The 15,354-nt window shown below is 41.2% G+C and overlaps 1 protein-coding gene across 3 annotated transcripts in view; it reads right to left on the reverse strand.

The window, feature by feature from the left end:
- The window catches only part of Mtmr10 (myotubularin related protein 10), a 51,873-nt gene that overhangs the window by 25,772 nt on the left and 10,747 nt on the right, over positions 1-15,354 (reverse strand). Inside the window, exons 3-6 of one of the 3 annotated variants that reach the window (XM_057756223.1) lie at positions 14,952-15,088; positions 12,782-12,854; positions 11,725-11,867; positions 4,230-4,320 (exon numbers count right to left, since the gene is read on the reverse strand). In XM_057756223.1, coding sequence (XP_057612206.1) covers positions 4,230-4,320; positions 11,725-11,867; positions 12,782-12,854; positions 14,952-15,088 — 444 coding nt within the window. The other 2 variants (XM_057756224.1, XM_057756227.1) reach the window with 2 other exon arrangements.

The following is a 15,354-nucleotide window of genomic DNA, read 5'->3' on the forward strand; positions in this document are numbered from 1 at the left end:
TGTCTATTATTCTAAAAGCTATAGCCCGGCAGTAGTGGGTAGGTTCAGAAAGTACGAGCACAGAATGAACTGTATACAATAAAGATGCAGAAAGGGGTGGGCAAGAAAGCTGTCTTGACTTGAGAGCATCTGAACAGGGTCCTGAAGAGAGTGTCAGGTAGCTGGTAAGGAGGAGGTGGGCATGCTGAGCAGAGAATGGGAAGATGGTAAAGCATCAAGGAAACCATACAATTTAGCAGGAAAGCCTGACATGGTAGAAGAGCAGCTACAGATTACACAAGACCTAGAATTTAGATATGTGCTACTTGAGAATAAAACCACTAGCCAGCCACAGTGGCCATTTATATATAAACTAAAACAAAATTTAAATAAAAACTAATGTCAGTCACTAAGGTACACTAAGAACAATTCAAGTGCTTAACAGTCACATGGAGCTGGGTACCACACAGGACAGTGTAGAAGGGACACTTCCATCACTGAAGAACTCTAGTCTAGATCACAAGGGTCTGATGTGCTGTGTTAGGAATTCTGAACTTTACCCCTGAGTCTGATTTTAACAGGATTTCACAAAAATTATAATGCTAATTAGCTTCTATTCTCATATCCCACTCCACTTCAGTACTTCCGCTATGGAACGTAACACCTAGAAAGTGTGCTTTCTAGGCGATGCATCAATACAGCGTTCTAAAGCATTAAGCAACTGATCGTATTACTAATACAAAGGGGGAAAAATCCCATATGGTCAGTTCAGTAAGTACAGAAAAACTTTTGGTAGGGCTCAACCCATTTTTTGTTTGTTTATTTTAAGACATCTTTTCCAATTTGATATAGAGTATTTTTCTAGAACCTGCAACAAACAGCATTACCATTAAAGCTAAAGAGAGAAATGGTGCCTTCCAGCTGGCACTGCTACTCACATTGTACCACAGACTTTGGCCACTTAGCAGGACAGCCATCACACAACACGGATATAAAGAACACACTCATTTGTGGGAGTTAGCTAGCACTTCAGCAGCAAATCCCCAGCTGAGTTCATACCTAGTTTTCTGAATTTCTGAAATCATGTGAGGATGCTCTACTATTTGAGATTATTTCTCTGACCTCCTTATGAATAGACAGATTTTCTGAACACAAAGTGAGACCATTCTGGGTCGGATGCATGTGCACCGTTTGCAGGTTCCTTTCTCAGCAGCTGGGACTGACTACACTGCCATTAGCTCTGTGTCTTCTTTGGAGAGAGTACATTATGCAATGCATAATAGATAAGTAATCTGACTGCATGGACTGCAAATTCTAGTGTTTCCTAAAAAGTCCCAAAGGACTGCTCTAACCATGGACTGCTCAGGATTGCGGCAGCAAGCTAGTCAAAGTGAGGCATCCTGGGAGACCTGGATTTCCTGATGGCTACCTGACAGGTTTTACACATAGCTCTTCCACAGACTAAAAGAACGGAGGCACTAGGAATTCTTGACCCGGCATTTGCTATAGTATTTTAGATATCTAGCCCTAGAATGTGATGCTGTTTTAGTGCTTCTATGTAATGATTCCCCACTGGCACTCAGAACAAACCCATGTAACAAGAAAGATAGGGAAAATGGTCAATATATGCAAAGAAAGCCTGCCACTGTGGTGGCACAGCAGGAACTACAAGTCACAAAGAAGAGTAAAGAATACAACCTCAAAATACTAAGACTGCTCTTAGTAGAGACTCTGACCCTGTGAGCCTGAGAGGAGCCAACATACTGTTTCTATAGTGATTCTGCTGCTATGGCAGCTAGCATTCAGGAGGAAAGACTGGTCACATCGTTTATAGTCAGTCACACTGAGAACGCTAGAAGCACCCAAGCAACAAACTGACAATTCCTACATTGTTCCAAAGAGTTACATACTACATATTTCTTCAAATAAGCATTTCAAATGAATTCTATAATCCTAATTTAAGGACTGCATTACTAGAGAGGATAAATTTAATAAAGCTCACTAGAAATGTACATGTTTTAATGGGGCAGCTTTGGATTACAGTAGCATGTTTAGGTGTCGGTGTGCAGCAACTGCTCCAAAGTCTGTGGAGCTGCACACTGCCCTGTACCTCAGGATGCTCGCTGCAGTGTGGATGGTTACTGATCCTTTCAGAAGTGGGTCTTACTCATCTGATGCTGGACAGTGCCTAAGACAGCAGGAGAGTCTTCTCCAGATAACTGAAGGGGACAGTCTCCAACCTCAGATCCTACTTGTGGAAACACCTTTGTCACCTACCTGCCTGAAAAGGGGCTTCTGTAATCCAGCCAGTGAGTCAAGGTGCCATCCAGAGGTTCAAGAGAGGGCAATGAGCATCCTTCACTCACAAATTAGTGAACTGTTACTGCAGTATATGCAAGTTTCAGGCTCCTTTTGATCTTAGGGATGCACTTTATGCTTCTGTAACAGCATGGAAGGATATTAAAGGATGTTACCCTATGAGGAAAGCTTTGGCCAGAACTATGCTTATGAAGAATTTGCTGAAGGAGGAGGAGTTAGAAGGATGGATTATTAAAAAGGGCTCCTGAGTATTTTAAGTAATTATTAATCATCCAATTGCATCAGCCAGTTATAAGAAAATAAAAGGGACTGGTTTATAAGAAAACATGAAGTACTTCAAGTTTTATAGACTGGAGATGACCACAAGAAATGAAGGAGGTAGGGTCCAAACAGTAACTCATGCAGGTATCAGGCCACCAACTGTACAGTTGATTGTACTTGGCGAGCCCAAGTCATTATGTTTTTGCAAAAGTCATTACTCAGCCACCAAATCATTGCTATTAGGAAAAAGCAGCACGAAGAAATAGGCTGTACCACAGCAAACTGAAGGAGGCTTCTAAGACTGACTGGAAATGCTCATCCGAGCTGCTGTTCTGAAATGGTACCTCACTAATGAGCATGGTGATCACCACAAGGATTTATGCTTTGTTTTTAGATAGGAAGTGAATTACAGAAAAGTATCAACTTCAAAAATAACTGTACTGCTCAAGACTAAATTATAGTTACTGTACATATGGATATGAAAAATTAAGACACAAACACTGTGTTATCCAAGTTCTATGAAGTAGAAAATGAAAGCTGTTCTGAGACGTTATTATCAAAGTCATGAAGATGCACTGAAAGCATCTGTGTCCCAAGGGCCAATGCCACATTTATATGCAATGACACCACGGTGAACTGAAATGCACCCGCATCGTAAGTTATGTGATTTACTACCTTGTGTTTTAAGGTGAGAAATATAGAAGTTCAGTACAATTAATAATCTATAAGCCCTAGAACAGTGGTTCTCTGCCTTCTTAATGCTGTGACTCTTTAATATACTTCCTCATGTAGTGGTGAGCCCCAACCATAAACTATCTTCACTGTTACTTCATAACTATAATTCTGCTGCTGTTATGAATCATGACGTAAATTTTTTTGGAGACAGATGTTTGCCAAAGGGGTCACGACCCACAGGTTGAGAACCACTGCCCTAGCCCATGCTGCGACAAATGGATCTTTCGTTGCCTTTTCTTCTTTGAACACTGGTGGAATGTGTACTTCTGACAGCTGTCATTGTACAGTCACTAACTAACCCATGAGGAGGCTAACAGAAGATACATGGTCACTGTACTAGGAATTACATTATCTAGAACAGAGTATTTAAAACAGAATTACGTAATCAAATCTAAGCTTTTTTCTTGATGATGTCATAGCTAACACAGATATGTGGACTAAACTGTTTAATTACCACAAAACTGCCTAGAATCTATCTATTTTTGACAAATGCTCATCTTTCCATTGGTCTTATTCAGAACAGAAAGTCAGTATTTTGAAAATCTTAACAAAGTTCTCCAAAAGGTTTTAACCATTTCAGCTTTTGTATAAAAATCACATTTTGCTAGAAATTTTGTGGTTTTCAACTCTCTTTTGGTTTTCTGCCAGTTTTAAAATCCAAGTTACCAAATAAAAATAACAGGAGACATACTGAGCACAAAATAAAAACCAGTGCCTACAGGGGAAATAGGTGTTTTGACTCCTACAAGCTAGGGCTTATGGCTGCCTGGTCACTTCTCAAGAGACACCGACAAACAGTGGTTCTTCTAGGGCATGGTATTTGTCTCCTAGCAGCTAGGAAGCTAATAACCCTGCACTCACTAAAGTCTAACAAGCATGCAGAGAGGATGGACACATGTAAAGATAGTCACAGTACTTAGTATTTTCATATTTACCTGAATTGTGGTATTTTTTCCCAACATATTCAAATGCAAAGAGTAGCTGGAGGTCTGTTGGCTGGGAATAATGAGCTATTGCAAGGCATACCTAGGAAAAATTCTACATTTAGAATTTGAATTTAACACACTTAGTTAAATGAAATGTACAATAAGGCTTTAGCCACTGGAAGAGTCATCCTGGGGCAATGACTACAGATACTATTCACATGTTTTTCTGTTACCTAGAATATGAAATAACTATTTAAGGCCAAGCTATCTCATTCATTGTTCTGCCCCACAAGACACTGTAAGCATTCAGTATGTATTTGCTGAGTTCAATTTTTAAGTGGAATAATTTTATCTGTAAATAAAACTTGAAAGCTAGAAAAGCGTTCTCCAAAAAGATAGTAACAACATATCCACTCTACAACAACCAAACCCAAGTTTCAATTTTAGTGGATTTTAAAAATCTTCAGGGATTTTAAAAAAAATTCTAACTCTAAACCACAATCATAAAAAATTAAAATTAGGAGTATCTATATCTATATAAGATAAAGAAGTACATTTAAAAAAGCATTCCAGTGAAATGGATTAAGACTACAAAAGCATGGGCTAGAAAAACCAATAAATCACAACCTGTGTCCTAGCTCTACTAAGTACTTGCTATGACCTGTGTGAATTGGTTCTTTTCTTATAGCCTTGGCCTTCTCATCTGTGAAATGACAGAAAGGCCTGAGTTGTTTTAAGTATGCCTAGCCTTCAAAAGAACTCCGTGTGCAGAGACACTGTTCTCAAAGGGTACTGGAAGGAAGGAAGGACAGTGTTCCATGCTTACAAGCCATGGATGAGACCGAGGAAGAAAACAGCCCTGACATGAACAAAGAAGACACAAGTCTAAGGCGTGTGTAGCGCAAGAAAGAAAGATGGTCTTTCTTAAAGTGGTTGTGTATGACTTAAAGGCGAAGCACAAACCAGAATGATACACTTTTGACAATGAGCAAGCAAGAAAAGTTTATTGTTAGCTCATTTCAAACCAGTGGTGTCTGGAGTAAGTTGATGTGAATTCCATTGACCATTAAGTATATGTCAGTTTGTTGTTTAGACTGCATTTTAAAGCATCTTCCAGATAATAACATTTTCTATCATAAAAAGTTAAAGCAGGCTGGGCAATGGTGGCGCATGCCTTTAATCCCAGCACTCGGGAGGCAGAGGCAGGCGGATCTCTGGGAGTTCGAGGCCAGCCTGGTCTACAAGAGCTAGTTCCGGGATAGGCACCAAAGCTACAGAGAAACCCTGTCTTGAAAAAACCAAAAAAAAAAAAAAAAAAAAAAAAAAAAAAGTTAAAGCATAAACCAAGGATACATAACTTATCATTAGACTTTAATGAAAGGAAAATCTTCCTAAAACTTTTATTGCATTAATTTCTCAGTGCCTAACCACAGAGCATCCTGTAAGGGTCCCAGTTACAATTTTATAAGACGACCTTTTCCGTTCTGCAATTCCTGTTCTGTACATCAACCTGTGTGCTGTTCAGTGCTAACTGCCACCTCGACAGAACCTAGACTCACTGGAAGACAAGCCTCTGGACACGCCCTGACTAGGTCCATCTAAGCTGTGGTAGAAGAACCATCCCCAAGGCAGGGAGCCCAGACTGTGCAAGTAGAAAAACAAACTTCTCTGTTCTTGTTACTGTGGTGTGATGTGACCTGGAGCTTGCTTCAGGCTCCTAATCCAGAACTGTGAGCTGCTCTCCCTTAAGTTGCTTTGGTCAGAGTACTTTACCACAACTGGAAGAGAAACAAGTCTTCCTTAAAGGACTTCTAGCAGCGAAGCCTCCATAGGGTCTACGGCCATGTTTACTTCATATCCACACTGACAGCACTTCTTTTGGCTGCCGTAACTACATCCTGAAGCCAGACATGTTTTATGGTACCTCTGTGGGCTTCCCTGAATCCTAGATATCTACACTTAAGAACTGTCTTCTAAAATGTGTTTTTGGTTAATTACTTGGCTGTCTTGGCGAGCTGCCATGGTTTCCAAGTACTTGCACAGTCCTCCTCACTAAACAACTCTTACCTTTCCAAGGTTCCCTTAGTCATCTATGGTCAGACAAAAGCATACCTGCATACATTGTGTCTGACTGACTGTAGCTGCATCCGCCATGCCCACTGCTCTCCCAGCCAGCCCTACTTTCTTGTAAACAGCCAGAGCTACTACATATGAGTCTTAGCAAACTTCCCTGGATGGAGACTAAGAAACTAAAGCTTTTGCATGCTGTAGCATCACCTGTGACTTTCTGGACAGGCACTGTGTCTGGCAGTGACACCACTAAGCATGTTAGCAGACAGATCAGTTACCAGTGTAATCATGAAAATGCTAACTAACACTATAACTAGTCTTCTGCTTCTTCTAAGAAAATCAGAAAGCTGCATAGGCCCATTGACAGAGAAGAAATTCACAGGTCACTAATGATGGAACATCTTTACGAAGCAAAAGAGCACAAATCTCACGTATAAAGCAAAACCCAACACAGCCTATTTCTAAAGCCCCTTTAAAAACCACACAGTGGCACAGTAGCTTCGAAGCAGGTATGTCAAGCAGCATGTACACTTAAAGTCAGTATGTAAGACTGTGAGACTGAAATTTGGTTCGGTGCCTTCTACAACAGCTGCTTTCCTAAGGAAGGGAAGTTTGTATTGCAAATTGAGTTTGCTCTTCAGAAGCATGATTATACACACACATAAGCTATTGTCTGGCACAGGCATATGTACACTTGCATATCTGGAGGAGAGTCATGTTGTTTCTGTGAACACCCAAAGGAGAGAGAAAGCCAGATGTCTTTTGTTTTATACTTTTCCAACACACTGTTCTAAAAGACTGTGTCCAAATTCCTTGCTTCTTCTTGTAAGAGACTCTGAAAGTCTTTATAAGATCTCATTTGCATGTAAAATTACTCTTACTATACAGATATTCCCTGATTAATAATTTGTAAGGAAAATCCTATAGTCAATTAATCTTCTAATTGAAGCACAGCACAGGAGACATCAAATCTAAGGGATAATTAACCTCCAGCTTTACCACATTTGCAAGCAAACCAAGTTCCCTACATTTCTGTGGCTCAGTACCAAGGATGAATATCAAGTTTCAGGCAAAAATAACAGCCCAATGCAGGTGTACTCACATCTGCAATCCTACCAGCATATGGGAGACTGAGACAGGATCACCACTCTCAAGCCAGCCTGGGCTACACGGTGAGATCCAGGCCAGCCAATGTTGCAAAGTGAAACTGATTCAAGGAAACTGAAACGAGGGCTAGTGAGGAAGATTAGTCCACACAGTGCTTACTGCATAAACATTATGCCCAGAGTTTGATCTCCAGAACCACATCAAGTGGTGGAGGCAGGTGGTAGTGGACACCTTTGATCCCAGCACTAGGGAGGCAGAGGCAGGTGGATCTCTGAGTCAGAGGCTAGTCTGGTCTACAGTGAGTTCTAGGATGACCAGGGCTATACCAAGAAACCTTATCTCAAGCGTGTGTGTGTGTGTGCGCACACACACACACACTCACAGAGAGCGGAGGCAGTAATATGTACTTGTCATTCCAGAGGTACAGGGCACAGACAGGCAGATCCTTGATACTCACTGGCTAGCTAGCCTAGCCTGCTACTTGGCAAGCTCCAAGCCAGTGAGACACCCTATCTCAAAAACAAGGTAGATAGCTCCTGAGGTTGAACTTTGGCCTATACAAACACAGGTCAACATGGTTCTGATCTTTTGTTTTGATTTTTCTTAAGTGTTTTACTATGAAGTTCAGATTGGCTTTGAATTCAGTATTCTTCTGTCTCAGTCTCCCAAATGCTGAAATTACAGGTATGCACAACTATGTCTGGCTCTCCAGCCTTTTTGTTTTGATTTTTAACTATATATATATATATACCTAAAATGTCCAGAGACCAAAAGAGAGCATGAGATCTCCTGGAGCTGGAGTTGCCGGCAGTTAGGAGCTGCCTGATTTGGGTGCTTGGAACTGAACTCAGGTCCTCTCTAAGAGCAGAGGTACCTGTTAACTACCAAGCCATCTCTCCAACCCTACTCTTTAATTAGGTGAACAAACTTCATTTCTAACCGAAAATAGACATCAGATATTTAATTTAATCACCATTCATCGATCTACCCATGCATTTTTAAAGTTATTATTAAAAAAAATAATCTGAAAATATCTCTATTTTTTTATACCTCAGTTTTGAGCAAGGGTACATTAAAAGGAAATGGTGGTTCAAAGTTTCTATGAGGAAAATGTCCAATTCTGTATCATTAAACTCCTTTCTAAGGATACCCTTATTTCCCACGACAGCACAAGTGATACAGCTGCACACACTAGCCTAATTAGTCACGGCACAATTGAAAGAGAGTCAGTCAGGCAGACAGTCGGGGTCAGAGCAACATTTAACAAGATGTGAACCAGCAAGCCAATCTAGTATTTTGAGCATTCCTATTTCAAACAAAAAACAGAAATGCTTTCAGTGTTTCAAAAACAATCCATAGTTCATGAGACACAGAATTCCAAGCATACATCTGATCCTTTTCAAAGACCTTACAGAAACCAAAGCGTTTTCGATAGGAAACTTACATTAAAGATTCCAGGGAGAAATAAGCTGAGCCTTCACTCTGCAACTGATGCTTACTGCACCCTGCTCTTAGAGACAGGGCCTCATTGTGTTGCTAATAGCAGCCTTGAACTCCTAGATGAGCTCAGGTAATCCTCCTGCTTCACTGTCATTGGAAAGGGGGGTCCACACAGTCATAATTGCAGGATTCATTGTTTTTCAGAGGTGGAATTTCAGTTTGCAGCACAGGCTGACCTTGAACTCAAGATCTTCTGGTCCCAGTCTACCAAGTAACCAGGTCTACAGGTATATGTCACGGGGTCAGCTCCTACTGAATTGATACAAAAACCTGCACTTGAAATTTAAAAGCCAGTAAGTTTTGCTAGCCATATACAACTCTATACATAAAACATGTATGTCAGCAGATGTCTTCTGTCTCATTCCCCTTATTCTCCTTTTCCCTCCTCCTTCTCAGCCCTGCACAGAAGACAAGGAGTACTTCTATGGGCCCCAGCTATACTTGGTTTGTAACTTGTCAGAGGCTTGGCTTTGAAGCTCACCATGGCTTTCCAGCTGGCAACTCCCCACTGGTGCTAGCACATCTGCAATGCTGTCATGGTGATCATTCCCTCACACTCATCTGTCCCGGCTTCATCCTGACTAGACTTGCACTCTTTAGGACAAGAAGCCACAGCCTGCCCTTCTTTCAATGTCGAAAACTTAGCACACTGTGAAGGAGTTATCCATCACACCATTCCTCACCCAGTGCTGGATAGTTTCATGTCAGTTTGACACAAGCTAAAGTCATCTGAGAGGAGGGAACCTCAATTAAGAAAATGCCTCCATGAGATCGGTTTGTAGACAAGCCTGTAAGATATTTTCTTAATTAGTGATCAGTGGGGGAGGGCCCAGCCCATTGTGGGTGGTGCCATACCTGGGCCATTGGTCCTGAGTTCTATAAGAAAGCAGGGAGAGCAAGCACGAGGAGAAAGCCAGTAAGCAGCACCCTTCCACAATTTCTGCATCAGTTCCTGCCTCCAGGTTCCTGCCCTGCTTGAATTCCTGTCCAGACTTCCTTCAGTGATGGCACTGTGATATGGAAGTGCAAGCCAAATAAACCTTTTCCTCCCCAGCTTGCTTTTGGTCGTGGTCTTTAATAGAAACCCAAACTAGGACATCCAAGAATGTGAGCAACTGAAAAATGAAGACTTCCTTACAGAATGCACACCAACAAGTACTCTAGAAACATGGCCAACAAGTACTCTAGAACAACCCAAATAATTATGACTTCCATTCACTGAATATGTCCATCTGAAAAATATAGTAAGAGTGGGAAAGCTTTAAACTTTCTGAAAGAAAATTTGGCCAACTCTAGAATCCCCAGGTGAAACACCATTAACTCAATGTCATAAGCCTATGGCACCCCTGCTCTCAGCATGCTGCGCGTCTAGGTGATAGCGTTTATAGGTAGGTTCTAACTTCTCTGGTAAAGGACATTACGAGTATATATTTAAGTCTGAGAAAGTGACTTGGCTAAATATTTTACTTGCAGTGTTCGACCTAATCACCCCTACAATCTTTCTACATAAGAGCGGGCACACGGATGTAAAATGCCAAAATCACAAACAGCAGAATTCAACCACTGAACAAAGCCTTAAAGTTACCAAGCTGGGTGCTCATGTGGTTATGTCGGCTGCAGACAAGAGCATTAGCTCAGACACACCGCTGTCACTCTGCTCACAGTCCCAGCAGCCATGCGGTTTTTAGATACCCATCTCATGCTTGCCTGTCAGAGGAGAAACTGCTGGTTCTAGTTCTAACGACAAATCTACCAACTCCTCACCAAAGGATATGAAGACAGTTAGCTGCCCTAAGATACTTCTGACAACCTTAACTGGCAACAACAGGAATTTTACTGCAGTCTACTAAGAAGGAAAACAAATGCATCCTTGGTAGGCTAGCACTGTGTCAGTCCTGGTCCATCAGGACACTGCTGCTCTGTTCCTGGTACTGGGGAGCAGGCTTTCTCCCAGGGGTTCTCATAGCTTTCTGCATCTTCTGCATCATATCAAACAGAGGGGTAGGTGATTGACAGCTTCATCCTAACGGCAAAGCTACAGCAAGGGACCAAAGAAATGGTTTCTGCTCTTGACTTTTACTTTGAGAGTAAATACTAAACATTCCCTAGAAGTCAATTAAAAAGTTGTGAGCTGCCTTTGCAGAATATAATTAATTCATTAAGGTTTCTTTAAAGCACTAATAATCATTAGGCCCCTTCTACAACTACACATTTACCAATCCTTGTGAGCCAGAGCCTGGTTTTCACTCTGTTCACCAAGTTCTCTGGACTAAATTAAAAGCCTCACTAATAGAAATTATAATAGATCTCCAACTTTTCAACATTTTTTAAACCAGGAAATGAACTGGCTAGCACAGTCAGAAAGTAGAAAATATGCTTATTTCTATAGCTGAAAAAGAGTCTTTAATATTGTAGTAGTTGATTAAAAAAATACATGTTACTTTAAAGTAGCTATAAATTGATACAAGAAAATAGTTCCCTTAATGTTCTTGGCTTTAAGTGTACTTAAAGAGACAACTAATGACAACTTTCCTTAATAATACCTGAACAATTAAGAAATGTATGCAAGGCCAGGAGAGGCTTCAGCAGATAAAGGAGCTGAAGGATTCCAGCCAATCCTCAGAGCTTGAGTTTTCTCCCTGGGATTCACATGGTAGGAAGAGGCCCAACTACAGAAACTGGGCCTCTTACCACCACATGTGCACATGCATAAACAATAAATAGAATAAAAATACTTATATTCTAAAAAACAACTTTCACATAACTAAAACTAGTAAAATTGTACTGAGAATGGAATCGAGAATTTGATAAAACTTAACAGCATTACCTTTTTGGCACTTTCAGGACCCGATTCGTCAAAGCGAAATCTGACAATTCGAAAGTCTTTACAATAAATTATTAATTCTGTCGGATTAAATTTTAGCTTCTGGTTGGGACCTAGGACTTTCTGCTTCCTCTTGTGGTCGTTCACTGAAAAAGGGAAAAGAGGAAATATAACAACGTTCTTTCCTGGTGCTCTTCAGGATCCTTCAACAACGTCCCAGCAGAGAGCAGTACTGAAGCACCGCTGCTGGAGCGGACCCCCGCCGCTGGAGCGGACCCCGCCGCTGGAGCGGACCCCGCCGCTGGAGCGGACCCCGCCGCTGGAGCGGACCCCACCGCTGCTGGAGCAGACCCCACCGCTGGAGCGGACCCCACGGCTGCTGGAGCGGACCCCACCGCTGCTGGAGCAGACCCCACCGCTGGAGCGGACCCCACCGCTGGAGCGGACCCCACTGCTGCTGGAGCGGACCCCACTGCTGCTGGAGCGGACCCCACATCTGGAGCAGACCCCACTGCTGCTGGAGCAGACCCCACATCTGGAGCAGACCCCACTGCTGGCTGCTTCTGCCTGACTTCATAGCTACCTCTGACTCCTACAACTTTGGAGGCTTGGTTCTATGGCTTTGGTGATATTTCAGAGGCTCTTTGCATTGATACATTTAATGATTAAATTTTTAATTCCAAAGAGACCACAATTAATACATTTTTAAAAATCATATCTCCATTTTACAAGAATTTCTTGACTTCTCTGTTTGCTGAGTCTTAGGAATTCAAAAGCAATAAATGTAAAAGCAAGTCCACAGAAATAAAATCCCAACTCAAACACTTGGGACTATGGCCCTTTAAGGAATACTTCTGAACTTCAACTTTCAGAGACCCATTCCATCTTATGAAATGGTCACTGCGCTAGCTCTGGCACTTGGTGATACTTCCGCCTCGGCCTGCCAAGTAGGTGAGGCTATCCTCTAAGATCCTCTGTCACAAGCAGAACACCACCTACCTGTGACAACCTGCTCAATACATGTCAAAGGGACACCATGCTCTCCAAGAACACCACCTACCTGTGACAACCTGCTCAATACATGTCAAAGGGACATCATGCTCTCCAAGAAGAAGGTTTCTGTAATGGAATTTCTGAAATAAAAATGATATTCATGTGAATTCTTTCCTTAATGGCCTCAAAATGGCAATAGCAAAGCCTTACTTTGTGATAAGAAATTCAGTATACTATTGCAAAGGAACACAAAAGCCTTGGCTGCGCAGCAAGGGCCGTCCATCCAAAGGGAAGGGAATCTCACAGCACACGTCAGCAGGAAATGGAGGGAGGCCATGTGTGCTTTGAGTTCTGACACAGGATTTCACTAGGCAGCCCAGACTGAGATTTAACTCCTAAGAACTCTTTAGCCTCAACTACCTGTGTGCTAGGATTTCAGGCATGGGTCACCACACCTGCCCCTCACAGTTTTATTCTAACAGAAGGAAATTAAAATATATACCACAATGCTACTACAATATCTGAGAGTGTAATACCATCAATTTGTTATAGGCAAACAAGTGCATGCCTAGTTCTAGATGAACTGGCCCAAAATAATGAAAGATGGGGGGCTCTTAGGTCATCTGATTTTAATGAGTAAAATAATACCTGATTTTTATAACAGAGTGTGGGAAGTGACTATCTAGAACAAAATGATGACTAAAAAAAAATTAAAGGTTTGTTTTGTTTAGAGATAGGGTCTGACTGAGGTTCACCTTAGAAGTGTGATTCCCCTGCCTCAGTTTTCCAAGTGCAACAACCCTAGAAAAGGCTTTGGGTTGAGAATGTAGGTAGAAGTCCTGGGTTTGATTTCCAGTGCTACATAATATTCTGGCAAGGTGAAACGCCTCTGTAATCACAGGATTCAGGAGGTAGAAGCAAGAGGATCAGAAGTTCAAGTTCATTCTAACTACACACGGAGTGTAAAGCCAGCCTAGGTACATGAGACCCTGTAAACGGACAGAAGGGGGCACAGAGAGCAAAGAGAGAGCAGTAGAGATGGCTTTGGTGAGTGACAGCCCACTGTTGACACCTCCTAGAAAATACTTTCTGATCATTTCAGACTGAAACACAGCTGTCAGTAAGGCACTGGTCTATCACTGGTCCTAGATTTAAGGTTTCTCTTGCTCAGTGAAGCCTAGGGCCAGAGAGCAGTCAATCAAGCCAAAATCAAAAGGGAAACACAAGTCCACAAGAGATGAGCTTATCTCCCTGCATATCAAGCTTTGTTAATGCCTTAAATTTAGCCTAAATATAATTCGGAAGATTAATGCACATAAAAATATACAGAAAATATTGAAAAATTAGTGAATGATTACAAGAAATAAAATATATGTAAACACAGATCTCTCAAAGAAATGTTTGGGTTATTAAAGAAATAAACATTTAGTCATTTTTTTTCACTCTTACTATATGCTAGAAAGTAGAATTCAAGTTTCTGGGAAAAGAGCTAATTAGTTAGAAAATCAACAAACAAATCATTAAAATGTTCAACATTTATAATATTATATGCCAAATAACTGTGTTTTTCTCTTCATGATTAGTCAGAGGGAATATTTGTTTTTATAAACACATTTCTAAAAATGGAGGAAAAGAAAGAACTCCTTTATTGAGGATACATCACCAGGATATCCCAGAGGATAAATGCAGCAGAGCACTTAAAATCGTCTCACTAAGCCTCCAGTGAGGGGTAATCAAGTACTTGGGAGGCAGAGGCAGGAAGATCAAGAGTTCCAAGCCAGCCTGAGCTACACAGTGAGACTCTGGACTGGGGCGGAGCTCAGCAGCAGAGCACAGACAAAGCCCTATCTTGTCTCCAATATTACACCAAAGAAAACAAACCAAAAATTACAAAACCCACTATGGCTCAAGCAAGTTGTGACATTCTTCTTCACTATATTTTGATTTTTTTTAAAATTATTTATATTAGTTCTCTGAGAATTTTGTAGAATGAATTTTGATCATATTCACCCTCCCCCAACTCCTCCCAGATCCATCGCCCCTCACCTACCCACACAAATTTATGTCCTCTTGTTAAGCCTATCAACTCCAGTTTTTATAGAGTATATTTCCAACATTAATGATTTATTGATAATTTTTCACAATTTTCCATTTTTCCACAATCTCTTATTTATATAACAATATATTCTGCTTAGAGTTAAAGTCTTAACAAAACTAAACAGTATAGAAATAAATACCTGCAATGGCATCGGGTCATCTGTAATAAAGGAGATTTTGAAGTTGCTGCATATCAACTTGCCCCACAAATCGTACTGGCTTGTATCTGTTGCGATGCATTTTCTCACAAAATTGACTTCATTTACAACAATTTCTCCTAAAAAAAAAAACCCAAACACATAGTGAGCTACAAATATGCCAAACAAACCCCCAAACCACTGTGTGACCTTACTGGTTCATCTGAAACTTGGTGGGCATTAGGAGTGCTTTGTGTCCCTAAGGCTATGGTACAAAATGAGGCTCAAAAGGCTGTGGGGTCTGAACTGACTGAATCAAGCTGGCTCCATTGCCCCTAGATAACAAGGTCCAAAGGTGTTAGAGAAATTTGTGATGGAGTATCTGTATTTTATCAAGATGTGATGT

The sequence above is a fragment of the Chionomys nivalis genome, chromosome 23, assembly GCF_950005125.1.
Source record: "Chionomys nivalis chromosome 23, mChiNiv1.1, whole genome shotgun sequence".
Taxonomy (NCBI): Eukaryota; Metazoa; Chordata; class Mammalia; order Rodentia; family Cricetidae; genus Chionomys; species Chionomys nivalis.